General features: G+C 41.7%; 1 protein-coding gene across 2 annotated transcripts in view; it reads right to left on the reverse strand.

Moving 5' to 3' along the window:
- Window positions 1-22049, reverse strand: part of syt9a (synaptotagmin IXa) — a 35748-nt gene that overhangs the window by 6958 nt on the left and 6741 nt on the right. For both annotated transcript variants that reach the window (XM_033621801.2, XM_078176189.1), the window contains exons 2-3: window positions 15378-15873; window positions 14349-14904 (exon numbers count right to left, since the gene is read on the reverse strand). In XM_033621801.2, coding sequence (XP_033477692.2) covers window positions 14349-14904; window positions 15378-15873 — 1052 coding nt within the window. The remainder of the gene's footprint in view (window positions 1-14348; window positions 14905-15377; window positions 15874-22049) is intronic.

A 22049-nucleotide genomic window follows, 5' to 3' on the forward strand; every position in this document is an offset into this window, starting at 1 on the left:
AACTGACAATCCCTCCAGAAAAACATCCCTGAAGGATCCTGTGGGCTTTGCACACTTCATAGCCCATGGTCTTTGTGCACAATCGAGATACAGGTGGGAAGAGAGAGATTAGGGCTGTGCTCCGAAATCCGTCTGAGGCAACAAATGGCATTTAATACCGCAGGTCGATGTGTCACGCTGCCAGTCTCCGATAATCAAGCTGTTTTCCTAGTTTTACAATTTGTACATACTGAACTTGTTTATGTCCTAGCACAATAAAAGCCACAACCATCAATCAAAATGATGAATGAAACCAAAGAAATCAAAAACAAGCCACATTTATACCACAGTTAGTTCCAACCTAGTAATTTAATTGGTCAAGAGGCGTTCCATGAGTGCTGGTTTAGAGTATGACATCGCTAAAACATTTAACTATATACAGTACAGGCCAAAAGTTTGGACACACCTTCTCATTCAATGCGTTTTCTTTATTTTCATGACTATTTACATTGTAGATTCTCACTGAAGGCATCAAAACTATGAATGAACACATGTGGAGTTATGTACTTAACAAAAAAAGGTGAAATAACTGAAAACATGTTTTATATTCTAGTTTCTTCAAAATAGCCACCCTTTGCTCTGATTACTGCTTTGCACACTCTTGGCATTCTCTCCATGAGCTTCAAGAGGTAGTCACCTGAAATGGTTTTCCAACAGTCTTGAAGGAGTTCCCAGAGGTGTTTAGCACTTGTTGGCCCCTTTGCCTTCACTCTGCGGTCCAGCTCACCCCAAACCATCTCGATTGGGTTCAGGTCCGGTGACTGTGGAGGCCAGGTCATCTGCCGCAGCACTCCATCACTCTCCTTCTTGGTCAAATAGCCCTTACACAGCCTGGAGGTGTGTTTGGGGTCATTGTCCTGTTGAAAAATAAATGATCGTCCAACTAAACGCAAACCGGATGGGATGGCATGTCGCTGCAGGATGCTGTGGTAGCCATGCTAGTTCAGTGTGCCTTCAATTTTGAATAAATCCCCAACAGTGTCACCAGCAAAACACCCCCACACCATCACACCTCCTCCTCCATGCTTCACAGTGGGAACCAGGCATGTGGAATCCATCCGTTCACCTTTTCTGCGTCTCACAAAGACACGGCGGTTGGAACCAAAGATCTCAAATTTGGACTCATCAGACCAAAGCACAGATTTCCACTGGTCTAATGTCCATTCCTTGTGTTTCTTGGCCCAAACAAATCTCTTCTGCTTGTTGCCTCTCCTTAGCAGTGGTTTCCTAGCAGCTATTTGACCATGAAGGCCTGATTGGCGCAGTCTCCTCTTAACAGTTGTTCTAGAGATGGGTCTGCTGCTAGAACTCTGTGTGGCATTCATCTGGTCTCTGATCTGAGCTGCTGTTAACTTGCGATTTCTGAGGCTGGTGACTGGGATGAACTTATCCTCAGAAGCAGAGGTGACTCTTGGTCTTCCTTTCCTGGGTCGGTCCTCATGTGTGCCAGTTTCGTTGTAGCACTTGATGGTTTTTGCGACTCCACTTGGGGACACATTTAAAGTTTTTGCAATTTTCCGGACTGACTGACCTTCATTTCTTAAAGTAATGATGGCCACTCGTTTTTCTTTAGTTAGCTGATTGGTTCTTGCCATAATATGAATTTTAACAGTTGTCCAATAGGGCTGTCGGCTGTGTATTAACCTGGCTTCTGCACAACACAACTGATGGTCCCAACCCCATTGATAAAGCAAGAAATTCCACTAATTAACCCTGATAAGGCACACCTGTGAAGTGGAAACCATTTCAGGTGACTACCTCTTGAAGCTCATGGAGAGAATGCCAAGAGTGTGCAAAGCAGTAATCAGAGCAAAGGGTGGCTATTTTGAAGAAACTAGAATATAAAACATGTTTTCAGTTATTTCACCTTTTTTGTTAAGTACATAACTCCACATGTGTTCATTCATAGTTTTGATGCCTTCAGTGAGAATCTACAATGTAAATAGTCATGAAAATAAAGAAAACGCATTGAATGAGAAGGTGTGTCCAAACTTTTGGCCTGTACTGTATGTATCACTCCACTTCCCAGGTTTTCGAAAGCAACATGAACATGTTTTCCCAAATAACAGTGCGTTCAATTATGAATGGTCATCAGAGGAGGACAAAGGTAAGGAGAAGGGCCTAGATACTTTCTCTGCAAACCTCTAGGTACGTTCATATGACAGGGCAGGCACTATGTCAGATTTTTGCTACGAGACTAAAGCTGGCAAAAGAGTTCACGATCGCAATATCAACACAATACCGATCTATAGAAGTCATCTTTAACCTTGCTAATTGACCCTTCGCTAGGTCCCGCCCCTGGACACAGAGTGGCCGATTATAACGTGGCATTGTGTTGGCTCAGACCAGGGTCCGACAACACTGACTCTAATGCAATTGTTTCAGATTTCCTTCATTTTCAGGCTGGTTTTGTGGATTTGGAGCTAAATGTTGTGCCTGGGGCACGTTGTGTATTAATGATACTCGTTACCTGGAGAGGTTGGAAAAAGATATACATTTCTTCCCTGTTCCAAAACCTAAATCAAACCCTGAAAAGTGTAGGGTTATCTAACGTTAGCTAGCTACTGAAGATATAGCCTACTGAATGTATACACATGCTGCTTTTGCTTTTTAATGATTATAACAGTGAAAAAAAGACCGACCCTGCTGTACAGGAACCAGTGAAGGGAAGCAGGGAAACTTTGCTCATATTCAACAAGCTCTGTGTCATCACATTGTGCGCAGATGAACGTTGTTTGACTTCTCTGTCTGTTCAGCAGCGGATGTCCAGGTGCTGGCAGCGGCACTAGGAGTGAAGCCAAACACTGTTCATCTGCACACACTGCGATGCCACACAGCTGGTTCAATATCAGGGAAGTTTCCCTTTATATTCATTGTCTTCTGTGGCGATCAGCAGTGATGTGGTGGTTCACTTTTACACTGTGATCTGTAGCCTATAGTTCGGCTTTAGCTTCTAACTATCTTTGTCTTTTTAACCTGTTGTTGCTGCTGAGTCAGTTTGACATCCTGGATATATCCTTCAAACACAGACTGTAGACCCCTCTGTCTGCTTCACTCTGGAATCTCTTTCATTTTTCCAAAAACATGATAATATTTATTCAGGGAGTGCAGTTGGTTACAGTGTGTCAATCATGTGTTTTGTCTCTTTTTTGGTAAACAAATTACACTCAGAATACGAGTGTAGAGAGGTGGAGGAGAGTCTGTAACCATAACTGCCACAAAATCTCACAAAGAGAGGGAAATAATTTAAGAGGCGCTGGATTATTTACACAGTACAGTCATATGGGTATTATTTATGCTTGTTGATCTTGAGGAAGGCCCAAAGCTCTTAACATAATCAAAATAAAAGAAATACATATGGAGCCCAGCCTAGTATTTATATAGTAACAATATTTCTTTTCTAAATATCATGTGATTCTCAATACCAGTATTTCGTGACAGCCCTATCAGCCAATGCCGCAACAGTTCTGTTGGATCAAACTGTTAACTCATCAGAATCACACATGCCACCAGAGCAGCTGTCAGCAGACTCTTATTTCACTGGTTGTGCAATAAATTGAACATTTATCCAGAAAAACAGAGCCCTCCTTCCTCCAACCAAATCACAGCCATGCTGATACTCAGTACCACGGCTCTCCCTCTCATGTGATACTGCTTGTGTCCTCATCATAAGAAAATGTTCTTCCATCAATCTGTTTCTATTACAGAGCTGAACGAGCCAAATCTGGCGATGAAACAAACCATATGGTCAGTCCCAGTGGCAATCATGATTTAATGATCATGATAATCCTATCAATTAAGTCGATGAATCTGTAGAGTGATTACAACAATTTGCTCTACTGCATCGGACACACAGCGTCTGTACTGGTGTCCAAAGATGATTAGCCCATTAATGAGCGTATATGTGTGGGGCATGTGTGCAAATGTCTGAGAACAAGCATTTGTGAGAGTGTTAGTGTCTGTGCGTATGCATGAGCTCAGTGGTGCCAAACTGAAAAAAAACTAAACAGTGTGAGAATGGAGCACTCCAGATACTGTGAATCTGCGGTCCCCATCGCCACCTGTCACATCGCATTTCATTCCAACTAGGTAACATCGACGAACAATCAATAATAAAAGACAGAAGCGTCAGCATCGCTACACTAAACAACCACAAGTTGAGAGTCTACACAAAAATATCAATACTTATGTCAATATCAATATTTCCCTCAAGTTTCTATCTTACACACTGACACAACAAATTTCGTCATCTTCCTTTCTTCTTCTCTGCAGATGCAGACCCCAGATTCACTATGTCATGGTTAATAAATGAAGACCAATATAGAGCTGATAGCGACACCGTTCATTTCTAATCAGGCATAAATTAGGTCAACGTACATGAACACTGTCTTGATGCTTGTGGCACACTTGTTAAATATTAACACTTTTGAATTTTGAATTCTTTGCCATCCTCAGTGTGAGACACAGTGTCTGTTTTATTAATTGTTATAATATAGGCTTTGGCTTTCAAGCTGAGTGCAGATGTCAGTGCACATCCCTGTGATCTGTTCCACTCAGGCCTCGCTCTATAACGAACTCAATTGGCGTGTCCACTCGAACTGCAGAGAAGCACACTGAAACGTGCCTGCTCCAGCCAATCTGTCCGGCCTTTCTCTCATGATACTGACCGCACATGGTGGAGGATCATGACCCAAGGCCTATTCACTGAAACCTTGCACACTGAGTTCCTTGCGCTTTTAGTTGCTCTATTCATTGCAAAAATTCTCCATACAAGGCAAAATGGAAAGACACGTTTGCTCCTTTGCTTCTCCCCACTGGACAGTACCTTTGTCTAGGCTGTCGCCACTCTCTGCCCGCGTCTTGAAACTGGCATTGTGACTACTGAGTTATGAAATGATAATATGCTGCTAATCAATTACACTCTGCTCTCAGTATCATCATTGCTGTTGTGCTTTTCTGGATAGGCTAACGCTACCTTCTCTTTATCTTTTAAAATTTCAAGGGCATTTTTTCCATATATTTCTACTTCTTTTTCATCTGGCTGGCTTGCTGTCCACTTCTGCCACATTCCTCTTTCTTTTATTTTTAAACTCATAATTTTAAATTATTCTAAATAATATTTTTTATCTTTGCACCTCTTGTCAGCACTTTTGCTATTTTTAATGATAATTCTTTAAATGTATCAGTCATTTAGTAATTAATTTTACCTTTTATATCTTTTTACTCTTTCATTGTAAATTTTACTGTAAAATTAGGTTTTATATTTTATTGCTCTGTAAAGCACTTTTAATTGGCCTTCGGGGAGGGGGGGTATCTATCTTGCTGAAGCCAACCACTTCTTCATGACTCTTTATGAGACTGTGTCTAGTATGTGTCTAATCATGTGTCAAGCTGGTGTTAAGGTGGTGTACTTTGCCCCTGTGAACTTCTAAGGCTCATTAGAGGCTGACGTCTGAGAGAAACAGCATGGTTACCCGTTGTGACCCTGGAACTACAAGCACAAGCGAAGCACACTCTAAATGTGTCACCCTGCTGCTCTTCAAGCTGCTAATGCTCCCATTACATATCACACAGCAACATTGTATTGTAGTTTAGTTCACAGTCTTTGCAGTTAGTTCACAAGACACTGATGTCCTTTATCACTTTGTGCAGATGTGACATTTTGCATGGGCTTATGACATCTTTTATATTACTTTTACACTTCTTTTGTCACCAGTGTTGTGTTTAAAGACCCGTATAAATAAAGCTGAAGTGAGCTGAGTTCAATTTAGACGAGTTTCAATAAACATCAATCAAACTACAACAGCTGCGCCTAATTAAACCAAACTAGCCTTTTTTCATATATTTTTTTTTCCCAGGATCATAACACAGCTGTCTTTTAACCCTGACTGTGAGTACTGCTTCCATTTCCTATGTGCGCTGTGCTGTAAAGCCAAAGTGTCCATGAACACCACACTAATTCAAGTGACTATACTTCCCACATTGACATCTACTATTTATATACTACTACTTATTTTTGTCACTTTTACGTACTCAAAACCCAGTTAGACTTTGTTTATATCATCAAAGTGGGACACAGCTGCTCAATTTGTGGATGCCAAGTGTGGTTATGACGGCCATATATACAGCTTGTACTGAGTGACGGGTCGAGCAGCTACATTTACATTTCAGTGCAGTAAGTTAGGTCAGGCGAAGACTGTTGGATGGATCCATGCGACCTGCCTTTGCTTTCAGCAATGGCAGGTTGCACAAATATAACGGCTGGGTGAAGCAGGAGGATACAGATTGTGTGTGTGTGTGTGTGTGATAGTGAGACACGGAGGCAGAAAGACTCTGGTCACCACTATTTTTAGAGGCCATGAGTAGGAAGCTGTTAATGGTCTTGAGCGCACCGCACACGCTGATATTTGCTGCAATCAGGAGCCCACAGAGCCTTAATCAGGCAAAATAAATAACATTATGCAACATCTTTGATTTCTGTGAAGAAGATATCATGACCAAAATGGCATTTTAAGCTGATGTATTCCATGTCTTTTACACCAGAAGAGTTATCTCACTCTACTAATTAAACATTTATTCTCTGCTTTATTTTCCAACCAGAGAAACTACAATAGTGACAGAGAATTGAATGACTGTGGAAATTATTAATGAAATTCAAGGTGCAGACTTCATAAACCATTAATGAATGAGCTTCAAACATGTACTGTCATTCTTAATAGATTTTTGGCATTGCTAAGCAGCTCGAAAGACATTTCTCCTCCACTGTCTGGTTCTTCGTACAGTAACTAGCTGCCAGGCAGACCGCTCCTGTGCTGCTTTAGTTCTTGTCAGGCATCTTACATGATCTCAGGCTGCCTTTAGCTGCAGCTGCCTACTTTTGCTTGGCTTCCTTAGATACTATTTTTTCTGGGTCCGTTAGGTGTTCTCCTCTTACAATTAGGCAGAGATGTGAGTTTGACCTAAGGCAGAGTATCCACCTTTATTATTTTGCACAGTTTATAATATAGCACATCTTTAAGTGATTTTGAAACTAAAGAATGCCGACAGTATGCTGTACAGTCTCAAGCAGGTATGTAGGTGTGTAGTCAAGTATAACCCTATGCATGCGTTCTTCTGTCATACCATTGGACAACATGATGCATTATATTCAGTAAGGGAATACATCAAGTTAAGTACCTAACCATTTAAATGGACCTGTATGAGGCAGTTTCCTCACAACCTGCTGTTAAAAATGGTGTTGTTACATGTCATTCTGTATTTAATCCAGTGTCTTGACCCTCCTTTTGTTGTAGCTTTCCAAGCCAGTTATAACAGGTTTGCTGGTGAAATGCACCACTGCAAGAAACCAGAACTAAATAACACAGGGCATTTTCTGTTGGCTTGTTATTTCCAAGACCCTTCAGATTTTCAAGTGCTAAATTGGATTTTAGGTTGTTCCAAGTATTGGTAGAGGTAATCAGGTTTTGCTACATGTAATGGCTCATTTATACTTATCTATAAGTTAGATACATGTACTGACACAGAAAGAGCCTTTTGTCTGGACTCTGCGTTCATTTCATCCATATTTGTGCACGTTTTCTAAAAGCTTACAGATACAGACTGAACAGAGTAGTACCACTGGAGATTCTGGGGGTAGTGTAGCATGGTTCCATCAACACACGACAAAGACGTTTTTAAAAATGGCAAATCAGTAAATCGGCAAACAGAAGGAATCGGTAATATAGTGAAAAGAATTCTCCGTCCACATGTTACAATGTATTTAACAGCCACACAGACCACCGCTGTCTAAAACGCTGCCTCCCTGAAAAGATACATCAGTACGACCTCTTCCATCATTGCCATGTATGTTATTGTCAGAATGTTTGACTCTGCCCTCTAGTGCCATCTTTTGGATGTATCTATCCAACGTAAAGGACATGTGGAAATATGTGGGCAGTTATGGTCACAATCCCCGAAATAAAGGTATTTATTTTCTCACGTAAAGGTAGTATAAATGAGCCTTAACAGCGATTTTGAAGTTGAAAAACTCTGAAATACTAATCTTCGGTTTTGAACTACATGACCACATTAGAATACAAAGAAATCATTCATATTTACATTCTACACCCGCCGCACATGTTATGGCTCGATTGAATGGACATTATCAGTGGTCATTAGCCTCACAGATATGGGCTAGAGGGGGCCTGCTACACTTACTAAGCAGTTCAGACGACTCTTATCAGCCCATTAAATGATCATTATCAGTTGTCCGCGGAAGTATAGACAGTGACCTGTGGTTGTTGCGCTAGGTTAGGTTAAGTTAGGTTATCTTATGTTACGTTGCGTTATGTTGCGTTGCGTTTGTAACGTTACATTACATTGCATTACGTTACGTTACGGTGCGTTACGTTACGTTACGTTACGTTACGTTACGTTGCGTTACGTTACGTTACGTTACGTTACGTTACGTTACAAACCATGATATTTTTACTAACCCAACCACACAGTTTTGGCACCTAAACCTAACAAGTCTCTGACCATCTTAATCTACTAGTAGGTGTAGCAGGCCCCAACTAAGCCATATCTATGAGGCTGATAATCACTGGTAATTCTCATTTAATGTAGTGATAACATTCAAAAGGGGTGCGTTCTGATTAAGGCTGATGTGTTGCTGTATGTAATCTGCTCTTTTTGGTAAAAGATTTTCAACATGTCATTGACTTTATATTTTGACCAAAGGTTATATATAGCATAACAAGATATGCTCACACAGACCATTACAGATGATTATATTATTGTTACACAAATTCATCACCATCAAAACATGCTCAACAGATGCCTTTTAGATGTATTTCTGCTCCTCTAAAGCAAGACCACCATCTAGCATACAGATTCATACACAAAATAAGATACACAGTAGAGCAGTTATTCTGAATGAATGAAAATGAATATGAAAATTAAATGATGTAGCTCTCTCTCACTATGCTAGAGACCAAAGCAGAGAAATACATTAGCGAGGTTCAAGGTTTTAACAGGTTTCTTTTCCTGGCTAAATTATATCATCACATTACTACAGTGGCTATATTTAGCTTGGACTGACAGACGGATCAGTAAGGCACACAAAATCAGATTATTAAGGTACAAAGCTTAAACTGAAATGGCTATGGTGCAAATCATTCATTTGCATATGCCGGGAAGGACGGAGCAGTGGGAGACAAACTTTGACACCAGCAGAGGTAGAGGATGCTTTCCTTATTAGATACCGGAGAGACAGACACACACAACTGCACAGTTATGAGGGTCCATGCTGCGTCATATACTGTAGAACTGAATGTTTTGCTAAATTGTACCAGGTAATAGCTGTTTCAGTTTAGCAATAGTCAAAGACTATCCACATCACTATCTAGAAAAAACTAAAAGACAAACTACAGTATACTGCAACAATGGGGCTCAGGTATGATGGCATTATACTTACAAGAGATACTGATATTTCTGAACACTTTTACGTTGCTAAAAATAGGTCCAGCAGGGCAACAAACCCAAGCAGTCAGACACGTCATCCATACTTATTCGGAAGAGAAAATAGAGGTGAAATATGATCCAGTGTAAACATCCATTAGAGTTTACAGATTGACTATTGTTGCCCCGCTGGACCTGTTTTCTGCAGTATTGCCATGTTTCAATTTAGATCTCAGCAATTACTTTGGTGAATAAAAGGTTATTGCAACACATATAACCAAGGGGCAGAGCTATGAAAATGTAACCCATGCTGTAAAAACACCTGCACCTCATTGATCTTGCATCGCTGCCCTCCCCAGGATAGAATGAATGGTCTGCAGCAATCAATAGCAAGGAGTCTCATTAACGCTACTTAAGCATGTCATGAAGAAAGGGATCAATTGCACATTACAGCTGGATAAGCTCACACACTGTGACGCCTGTCAATGAAGCAATTACTGGAAGCATAAACCCGTAAATATCAACCAATTTTTCTATTATACAGATTTCTATATTATTGGAGTAAACAGTCAAGAACATAACGAGCTCTGACTTGTGTGGATGGTGACAAACGCATAATAACGGTGACACACACGCGCACACACACACACACACACACACACACACACACACACACACACACACACACACACCTCTATACTTGTTGGGACTCACACCAATATAATGTATTACATAGCCCCAATATGTTCTCAGTTTGGAAAAATGTCTTCTAGGTCTAAAAATGTAATTTATTCCTCACGGAGATAGATGTACAAGAGCGTACACACACACACACACACACACACACACACACACACACACACTCACTCTCAATTGGGTAACATGGTTAGGGGCTTTAAATCTCATTGACCTTAGGTAGTCTTGCCCTGAATTCAATTTACACCTGTTTAAAAAAGGGGTGGTCTCAGCAGAGGGTACTGAATTTATTCAAGTAGTGACACTCGGCCAGCCACGAGATAGCCTACTTAAGTAATACTCGCAGTTTACTCAAAGATGCCTTATAATTCTAATATATTTAAAGTTTATATGTATGGATAGAAAATTCAGTTATATTACAAGGTAATATCTCTCAAAGACAGAAATTCAGATAGGCCCCTATAGATGGGGGACACATACACACACTAGAGGGTCTCGACGGGTCCCGACGGGTCGGGCCAAGTTCGGTCAAAAATGTATAAATTGTATTCGGAATTGGGCCGGATTCAGTCAGTTTTCAGTGAAAATGTAGTGTAAAAATAAATAAAATCCTATTGTCCTGTTTATTGCTTGGGGACTGTTTATAAGTTTAAGTTGGGGGTGGGGGGCGGCAGTAGCTCAGTCCATAGGAACTTGGGTTGGGAACCTGAGGGTCGCCTGTTCGAGTCCCCGTCCGGACCAAATATGGATCGTGGACTGGTGGCTGGAGAGGTGCCAGTTCACCTCCTGGGCACGGCCGAGGTGCCCTTGAGCAAGGCACCGAACCCCCCAACCGCTCGGGGTGCCTGACCAAAGGGCAGCCCCCTCACTCTGACATCTCTCCACTTTGTGCATGTATAGGTCCTGTTTGTGCATGTGTGTGTCTTTCAGACCTGTGTGTTAATGACAAGCAAGAGTGAAAACATTGAATTTCCCCTCAGGGGGATTAATAAAGTAAAAAAAACTTATAAAATTTATCTTATTTTGTCATATTTCTCCTTCTCCCCTCGCTGGAGTGGAGCGTTGGACCTCCTGCCGCCCGCTCCCGCCCGCCCGCTCCCGCCCGCCCGCTCCCGTCTCAAACACAGAGGTCTCCCTCTCTGCGGAGCACCCACGGCGCACGCCTGGCCTGTTTAATAGCTTGTAACCATAACAACTGTGTGACACAAACTCAGTGCTTTAGTAATTAAATAATGTCGGGCTCGGTTCGGTTTCGGACATAACAAAACAGAACGACTGTTGGGTTCGGACAGAAATATGCGGCCCGTGCCGCACTCTAACACACACAAGGAAAACCGGATATTATCATCAATTTATAAACAACCCCTGGAAGCCCCGGACAGGACGTCAAAATTGGACATGTGTGGGCAAAAGAGGACATTTGGTCAGCCTAAGATATAGTTAATCTGTTTCTGAATAACAATGTCTTTCTGTTCTTTACCTGTTTCGACTGGCTATAATGTGTGCACTAATAATGGTTGTTACAAAGGGGTTTTGTTAACTAGATGTTTTTAATAAAAAAGGACATCTGCATAGTTTCATCGTTTTAAACCACTGCTCCCCAACATTTCGTTAAAGTCTAGTGTGTAGGATTAAGGGGCATCTATTGGCAGAAATACTAATATATTTTCATTAGTTTTCAACCACCAAGAGTTGTTGTGTTTTTGTCAATGTAGAAGGAGCCATTTATATTTGCAAACCAAGCAGGTCCTCTCCCATGAAGTCCACCATGTTGTTTCTATTGTAGCCCAGAATGGACAATAGAACACTGGCTCTAGAAAGGGCCATTTCTGTTTTCATGCTACAGAAGTTTCAGTCCTGTAGCCTCTAAAGCCCAGTTCAGATCAAAAATTCGCAATGAGACAAGCTGAAACATGCTACTACTTGCACCGTTCAGCAACGTTCTAACAACCTGCCAGTTCACACTAATGCAGCTAAACGAGACAGTGTATCATCTCGCTGCAACAACTCTCTGTACCTTGGCTCTGTTTGCAGTTTTTCAGGTTTATTTTGTGGCTGAATATAATTTGTAGCTTCTTAAAATACTAGTCCATACCCATTGGTAGCTTTGTCACCTTCTACCTATGCCAATCCTCAATCCTCAATGACAGTTTCACATAGATTGACCACGTCAGTGAGTAAAAAAAACGTGGGATAGACAGAATGACTGACTGACAGAATGACACACTGACAGTTTCCGTGATTATGTACAGCATGCCATACCATGACTTGGTCATACCAAAAATTAAAAGAAAAACCAAAACATTCAGCCACAGGGGGAGCCACAGTGATCGGTCACATTTTAGTCATTTTTAAGCATTTTTCTGTTGTTACAGCGCCACCCAGTTACCAATTAGAGTTAAATTTCTCCAGTCACCTTGAGGCGTCCTGTTCTACATATCTACCAAGTTTAGTAAAAATCAATATGGCGGTTAGGCCTAGATAACAAATTGGCTCTCTAGCGCCCCCATCTTGTTTGATTGGGTCAATAATGGAGGGCTCCCCTCAGATTATGTGTGGTCATATGCCTACAAAGTTGCGTGGTGATCGGTGAAACCCTTGAGATGTTATACACCTTTATGTGATGAGCCACGCCCTCCGCAATATTCATTGCCTTATAGAAGCTCAGTTTTAGTAAGTTTTCCAACTTTTGCCAAGAGGGAACTTTAGATATTGGTCCCTAGATTATGTTCACCGAGTTTCATGCAGATTGGTCAAACTTCCGAGGAAGAGATCGATTTTAAGTGTTTTTCAAGAAATTCGAAATGGCGGAAAATCTATAAAACCGGAAGTTGTGGGTTCTTGATGCAAATTTGTTCCTCATGAGGAGAGGCATCTCTGTGTAAAGTTTCATGTCTCTACGACATACAGGGCATGAGATATCCCCATTCAAAGTTTGCAATTTCAATCGGTTGCTATAGCGCCCCCCTTTGGCCAATTGATGTAATATTGCTTCATTCGCATCCTCCCATGACCCTCTACCACTGTGCCAAATTTCACATGGATTGACCAAGTCAGTGAGGAGGAAAACGTGGAACAGACATAGACAGACAGACACACACACACACACACACACACACACACAGTTTTCGTCATTATATAGTAAGATAGTAAGATGAATTAGGATGGTGATAGTGAGATACCAGCTACAACTACATCTGTAGTAGTGATGAACAAGTGAGCATCAAATTGACTGTATTCATAATAAATACACCACAATAGTATAAGTAAGCAAGTAAGCAGTGCCAATTAGTTAGTCAATGAGAATGTGTGTGTGTGAGGGGGCATAAGCACATACGAGCAGCAGCAGCAACCCACCGTCCTACACCAGCACACGTGAGGATGGAAACAGAACACTGGGCAAGGACCAAACACCTGCCGCACCAAGCGAACACGCCGTCTGTGGTCATTTTGACTTGACCAGCAGACTTCACTACAGGCCAACTGGCTGTTGAAACAGATGACGTGCCTTACATTCTCAAACCAGCCACAAGCGATTTGACAAGCGGAGTTGCAGGTGACACCATCAGCCAACTTGAGTCGAGCTCAGAACGACCAGTTCTAAAACGGTTTCGTCTCGTCACAAATCTTTGGTCTGAACTGGGCTAAATGTCACTAAATCCTAAACACTAGACCTGTAACTACAGAGTACCTTTTCAATGTTTCAAAATGTTCTACAAAGATTGAAAAGAAGCACATGTATAAAAGTTATTTTAAATCAATACAAATGCTTCAGGGTGTGCTGGTAGTGGTAGTCTGCAACAGAAACTATTGAACACATACTTTACTCACTCTCAGCAACAAGGAGAGACATAAAATGCTCTTCTTCAAAGTGAGACCTACTGACCTTACCTACCAACTAATTCTTCTCTCATTTATTCGAAGCTGACAGCTCAGTCAGTTTAAAAAAGCAGTCAATTTTATTTTATACTTTATACTGTCAGTGAGAGGCAGACTGTGCTGAAATGAAGGACTCAAATCTGAGCCAAATCTGTAGCTCTCAATAAAGCTGGAGCAAATCCGTCAGACTTGATAAACCACCTTTTGCCATATGTGGTATTAATAATAACAAGTTAAATATAACATGGCATATCTAAGTGAGCATGACATTGGTTTGAACGTAAGTGCTGACTCACCGAGGAGACGTACTGGATTTCCCGGCAGAGTTTCGTCTCCCTGGGGAAATCTGCCAGATCCAGGAAGTTGTCCACAACCACCTGGCCAATAATGTCATGGCGCGAAAACCGGTCGAAGTCGTAGACGCTGAAGTGCAGCTTACGTGTGGGAAGCTCAGAGTACGCCACAGGAAACAGGAAGACCTCATCAAACACAGGGTTCAGCGTCTTGCGGTGCACCTTGGTCTGGTGCTTGGTCTTACGATCGGGGAGCAGGTAGATCTTAACATAAGGGTCAGAGGTACCGGAGAAGTCCTTGGCTGGCAGGTCCTCTGCTTTGTGGATCTTAACTATTAACTGTTCCAGGTCACAGTCAAATTTGAGGATAAAATGGAGGCGCCCACAGCCGCCGCCTCTGCGACTGCCTTCGTCTCCCTCAAGGGAGCGCTGTTTGTACAGCTCGGGTTTGAGACGACCAAGGCCCAGCCCCATTCCAGTGAGGGAGTCCTGCCTTTGGAACTGGGCCACATTGAAGTCTGGGTTGGACAGGTTCATATGTCTGCGAATGGACCCTTGTCTGTGGGCAGAGGAAAACAAGAAACATGAATATACAACATCATGGACTGAATCACATTTACATCCACACTAGATGATCCTGCATCTCACAATTTACACACAGTGCTAACGTGGCGTGCCAATGCAGGAAGTAGCATGCCCCATACGTAGCATGGTGAAAAGCTGTGTGTAGTGTCACTAACTGTCAACTTAATAGTAACTTTACTGCCATAATCTTTTCATAATCTTAAATATACTTTAGTTGCAGAGATACCGTAGAAACAATCTGAAGAATTTTGGCATCCAACATTAATAAACCTTGGCACTGAAAAAGGTTTTGCAGAATATATTGATGTTTTTGTCTGGCAGTGATGTCGAGAGCGATGAGCATGATCACTTCAAACACAAATTATGTAAAAGCTGGATGGAAGCACTTATTAAAATTTAGTAGTTCTGACTAAGACAAAAAAAAAATATCTAAAGTCTTACACTGACCCAATTTCAGATATTGAGTGACCAGAGGATGACGGTTCAGTGGTCTGTCTCTGCATGCGAGGGTTGGTGTGAACCCCATTTTCCCGGCTTTTACTCTGCGCGTCCAGAGGGATGTCTGGAGATGTGTGACTGATCTTCATAGCTGCCTCTGGTGTGGCCATGACCACGGGTGGCGGTGACAAGGGAGTCACTGGAGCCTCCACTGACACCACAGATGCCATAGGCGTGGGCTCTCTGGTGATGGAGCACTGCGATGACTCACGGCGGTTGTGTGTCGGGGGGTCCACGGCTGTGTAAACTGGCTGCCTGGGTGCGGGCTGCGAGGGCAGAGGGCTCATGGAGGGGTTGAGGTGCCCATGGGCCTCCTTGGTGGTGGGGGAGAGCCCACGCTCCCTCCATGGTATCCAGCACAGCTTCCAGGAGACAAACAAGGAGACCCCAAACAGGGCCAAGCCACAGGCGGTCACCACCAGTGACAACAGACTCACCGATATATCTGAGAAGACGACAAGAGAGACAGGAAATAAAGGTCTGACAGTGAATTCTGTTTGCTGTTTACCTTCACCCCCTCATCATCACTGTCAGTAGCAATTTATATGTATTAAATAGTGTGAAAACCTTTCTACAAATATTTCACCATAGTGTTATGATCAATAACACTTATGGGTATGTGATATGTAAGGCTGGTCTCCCATTCACCTGTGGTATCACATTCGAAGAATCTCTTCTGACAAATCAGGCTTCTTGATTTGCAAAACTGATGACAAATCATGAATCTTTGCACTATGTCACAAAAAACTTTACTTTTCTTTATCTTATTATAACTGCGGGGTCTCTGTTAGTTTTCCCTCTTCTTTTCTTCCCTGTGACAAAGAATCCTTGACAAGATTAATTAGGATTAGCCACATTTATTTAATTATCCTCTGGAGCCTCGTATCTGCCCCCCAAGTGGAGTGTGCCCCATGCTGTAATTTGCAGGCCTTCGCTGATAACAGAGGAGGAATAGCATGCTGAAACAAAAGCAGCTGTAAATGACTGTTCATGCATTCTCACTGAAACACTGTAGTACTGTTTAGCAGTTCAGCTGTTATTTATTCACAACTATTTGGTTATTTGAAACACCTAGATGGTGCGGCTTGGACACATCATCAGAGATGAACTCAGGGTCATAGGGTGTTTTGGGTTTTTGGTCATCAGACACCCTCACCTGGGTGACCCAGCCATCATCAGTGTCCAAGCAGTGTGCTACACCATGGATTTAAAATGTTTGCAACAGTATTGGAAAGATGGATTTAAAGTAAACTGAGTTTCCAACCTCTTTATATAAGTCTATGGTTAAAACTGTGTATTATTGTGAAAGTAAATGAACACAGGGTGAACACTGCCAGCTTGTTGGCGTCAACACCGACAGGTAGAAACCATCTTAGTTTATTTGTCAAGTGGAAGTCTACATTGCCATTAACACACACACAGAAATTCATGTTGACATAACCTTTAAAACTGTTATATTTAGAAGAGAAATCGATATTGTGTCAAACACTTGCCCGCCTATTTTCCAAACCAAAAAGAGTTGATTTTTGCTCAACAGACTTGTCTTCTGCTAAAGCAGCAGTTATACAAAGCACAGAGCAGCAAATTGAAGGTGTCTGTGTGACAGTCATTCATTCATATTCTGTAACTGCTAATCCTGTTCGGGGTCGCATGGGGGGCTGGAGCCTATCACAGCGGATATTGGGTAAGAGGCAGGGTACACCTTGGACAGGTTGCCAGACTATCACAGGACTAACACATAGAGACAGACAACCATTCATGCTCACATTCACACCTACAGGCAATTTAAATTCACCAATTAACCTGCATGTCTTTGGACTGTGGGAGGAAGCCGGAGTACCCAGAGAAAACCCACGCTGGTAACAATGCTAACCACTGCCCCACCGTGCCGCCAACAATGTTTGCAGTAAGCATTAATCACTTACCATGCATCATGGCTGCATAATAAAACCAGACAACCAGACCCACCAAGTCTTCTGCAGTACAAGTAGAGCCAGACATGCTCCAGCAAAAATGCGGTAGCCATCATGCACAACACAAATGTATGTTAATGAAGTTGTGGGCAAGAGCAGAAGCAGTGGCTGTGGGAGTATAAGAGCTTTCCAGGAGTATCACACCAGTTTGCAGTCTGTCAAGTAAGAGTCTATGGTTTCAAAACTTGACACTGAATATTACTGCAGTGCATTTGTTTACACCAGCACAGGGGTGTGCGAGTCACCATGGAAAGGGAGGTGAGGCGTGAACCAACAGAGTCATCAAGGGCTTTCTGAATCATCTCTGTTCTCAAGCAGTGGGTGACTTCTCCCAGAAGAATTCTTTTTTGAAAGATGAATCCTAGAAACAGCTGCAGCACCAACAATGCTACGACCAAAGGCATGGCTCTTGGCAATTATATGAATTTTCTGAACTTTTGTTATTAGTTGTCAAATGAATTGATATCATCATTGCAAAGATGATCTACATAACATTATTGATTTACATATAACCCTTGTGTTTTTGGGTTTTTTTTGCCTCACTTCCTCGTTGTTTGGGGGGCTCCCAGCCTCCACTGCTGTATGTGTAAACAAAATCTTTTATTTATTTATTTTTCCAGTAAACACTGACTTTATTAAAACCCAATATGTGGGAAAACATTAAAACAGGACAACAGTATCAGAAGTAATGCCTCTGTTTCAATAATGGATTTGTGATTATTAATTTAAAGGTACTATGCAGGAATTTTTGGTCAGTGTGCCCACGATTTTCATAGCTTCCTCTTAGATGTGTGCTGGTTGTTCTGGCACCTGGTCATTACCTTTTTATAAAGTCCCGACTTACCTCTGCACTGTGCCCAAAAAATGTCCCAAACACGGCAAAATAAGAAGACAGTACTCTCTGTCAGTGTTAGACCATGAACTAACTGTGATTTATACCTCTAAAAACATGAGCATTCTTTATGCACACTGACCTGATACCAGTGATAAACAGTTTTAAAAAAAACCTGAGCAGGATTTATGATGTGTAATAAAATTAAATTGCTTTCTAATTTGAGCCACAAAATAATGATAGGCCATTTGCAATATGTTTTGCCGTAAAAAAAAAAAAAATTGTAAAAAAAAATGGTTATAGATATGCTAAATGTTTGATGCAGCAGAAGTGGTCCTCAATAGTGTTTTCATAACTGCTCATATCAGCTAATAGACTTCATCAGTGGAGTTTAGGTTAGAATATAGGTCACATTATAATAACGTTGGAGTGCATTTCTGAGATTAGTTTTTCAAAACCTTCTTCGCTGTGTTTAATTTTCAGAGAGATACATGTTTTATATGCTGTGCCCCCTCACTATCTGTGTTCCTACACATGCTTGAGTTTTCATTAGGTAGAAATGATTAAAGCTCCTCTCCTAGCGCTGATTAAAAACTCATCTCTGTTCATCAGAATAACATATTTAAAAGTTCTTCTCCATAGAAAAAATATCTTGATTCCTTAAAATGGCTTTGATGCAAGTCCACACCTTTGCCTCATTTAGTATGCGTGGATCTATTGATATGCAAGTTAGTCCCCACCCCAATCTCCAGCTCAAACTTATCTGCTCACCTTCGACTCTGCTCATCACTCCCTAAAACATTAGGAGCATAACGATAATAGATAACACGAGCCATCAGCTAGACTATATTATTAAACAGCTAATAATGTGCTGCTAATTTTAGATCAACCTTGTTCCAGATCACCAACTCTGACAAGGTGAGGTGGAAGTCAAAGCTTTCAAAGTGACTTGGTTCCTTAGATATGTGACGTATGAAACCCTGCCTGACTGAGTCCGTGTTTTTCATTGGTACACTGCTCTTCCAAGGCGGGTATGCTCAGCCATGATGCTGGCTTCTTTTTTCACTAATGATATGTCTTGCAGCATAAAAAAAAAACACCATATGGACATGATAACAAGGTTAAAAACTTGATTTCGTTGGAAGGGGTCTTTAAGTGCTGATTACTGTAATCACTCAACAACAAGATAACAGCAGTTCGCAACATGACTAAAGGGCCATCCAAACCAAGAATGATAACTAAAACATTGTCAGTATGCATAAATATATCTATATACCACGATCAGCCAAAACATTAAAACCACTGACAGGTGAAATGAATAACATTGATTATCTTGTCACAATGCAGTGTTCTGCTGGGATACCTTGGGTCCTGGCTCCACTCACCCAAACACTGTTGCAGATCAAGCAAACCCCTCAACAACACTCCTCGATGGCAGTGGTCTTCCCAGCAGGACAATGTGCCATGCCACACCGCAAAAACTGCTCAAGAATGCCCCAATGAACGTAACAAAGAGCTCAAGGCATTGACCTGGCCTCGAGTTCCCTATATGACTGAGCATCTGTGGGATATGCCAATACCCCAGACGCACTGCCCGTCCACGGTGGGGCCTCTATGGATTGGACATAGCTCTGACATGTCAATGTATGGACACAGGAAGTCTGGGGATGCCCCGTGGTGTCTGGCACCAGGGTCTTCATGGCAGATCCTTCGAGTCCTGTGGGTTGCGAGATGACCTACCAGCATGTCCCAAGGATGGATTTGGATCTGGGGAATTTGGAGGCCAGGTCAAGGCTTTAAGCTCTCTGTCATGTTCCTCGGGGCATTCCTGAGCAGTTTTTGCGGTGTGGCATGACACACTGTCCTGGGGGCACTGCCATTGGGGAGTGTTGTTGCCATGAGGGGGTTTGCTTGGTCCGCAGTGGTGTTTGGGTGGGTAGTGCCTGTCAAGTGGCATCCACATGAATGCTGGGACCCCAATATATATATGTATGTATATCTCACTATGTCTTACTATATAATGACGAAAACTCTGGGTGTTTGTCTGTCTGTGTGTCTGTTCCACGTTTTCCTCCTCACTGACTTGGACAATCCATGTGAAATTTGGCACAGTGGTAGAGGGTCATGGGAGGATGCGAATGAAGCAGTAGTACATCAATTGGCCAAAGGGGGGCGCTATAACAACCGATTGAAATTGCAAACTTTGAATGGGTATATCTCATGCCCTGTATGTCGTAGAGACATGAAACTTTGCACAGAGATGCCTCTCCTCATGAGGAACAAATTTGCCCCAAGAACCCATAACTTCCGGTTATATAGATTTTCGGCCATTTTGAATTTTTTGAGAAACACTTCAAATCGATCTCTTCCTAGGAAGTTTAACCGATCTGCATGAAACTCAGTGAACATAATCTAGGGACCAATATCTAAAGTTCCCTCTTGGCAAAAGTTGGAAAACTTGCTAAAACTGAGCTTCTATAAGGCAATGACTTTAACTATCTGCCTTTCAACGTGCTACCTCAACTACTAATGTACAGTTTTAGCCCACTAACTATCCCACTATTGGCAATGGTACTACTGTACTTTCAATAAAGCAATCGTACTATCAAATTCACAAAAACTCTGCCTGAATACATTGCTCTTCTTAATGGGTTCAGTTGACTATTTAATCTGCAATTTCCTATGACCTGTATCCCAAACACACACCATGTGAAACTGTACGTGGGCAACTGTGCACTCAATGGGTATGGACTAGTATATGTATATAAATATAAACAACAGTGGCAAATTACATCATTGGGATCACTTTCAGAGTGATTTTTTTAATATGAACGACAGATACACTGACAGCCACTCAACATCCATCAGAATTTACAGGGTGTCACATTCAAAATGGAAGATGACGTTGCAGAGAGACATCATGGAGGTTAAAAAAACCACACCAGTTAAATTAAACAGTTTTTATGAAGACGATATCAAGAAGAAGGACATATGGGATGCAATCAGGCTCACCCTTGGAGTCCGAGTGTTAAGTGTTATTATTAACGGGAGATGAGATGATTATTTTCGTCGTTCTTACAGAACGCTATTGTTCATCAGTGAGGATCCTCACATAGTTACCATTAATAGCTGTCGTATTAGTTAGAGTTTTCGGTGTGGACGGCCGTCAACTGATAATTTTGTCAAAACAAAGTCTTTATATGAGCAATACAGTGTCTTTAAACTGGATGTTAATTTAATCTCATCTGTAGCAGTACCTTTCGCACACATCCAATGGAGGGTAAAATACACAGACAGTTGCTTTGCAATTAACAGATAATGACAGCATGGTGAAATTATAACAAGCATTACAAATATTGTTCTAAACCCTGATGAACTCTGATAGCAGCCCATTTAGCCATCAAGAGCAAAGAGTACATTTCGGTGCATTGTTTGTCTTGGATTGTTTTCCACCTAGTTTCGCCCTCCTCTTAATGGATAGATTGTTTTAAATCAACCTTTACACAATGCTCACATCCACTGAAAGAGTCACTGTATTTATTAATCCTCTCCAAACTGGCCTTGAGGTGATCACCTCTGCAGTGGAATCTGGGGAATAGATGGTCCACACAAGTTCAGCCAAAGCTAACATGAGGCTGCAGCAGTCTGAATCAGACTAATTAAATGGAAATCTTCCAAAGTTATGGTCAGATTTATTCATAATGCTGAACCTCATATCAGCAGCCAGATTCATAGTCGACACCAACACCTCCACAGCTTATGGTAGATGTTCATAAGTTAAAATGATCATCCATGACCATAGTTAGGCGTGCATGT

Source organism: Epinephelus lanceolatus, chromosome 2, assembly GCF_041903045.1.
Source record: "Epinephelus lanceolatus isolate andai-2023 chromosome 2, ASM4190304v1, whole genome shotgun sequence".
Lineage (NCBI taxonomy): Eukaryota > Metazoa > Chordata > Actinopteri > Perciformes > Serranidae > Epinephelus > Epinephelus lanceolatus.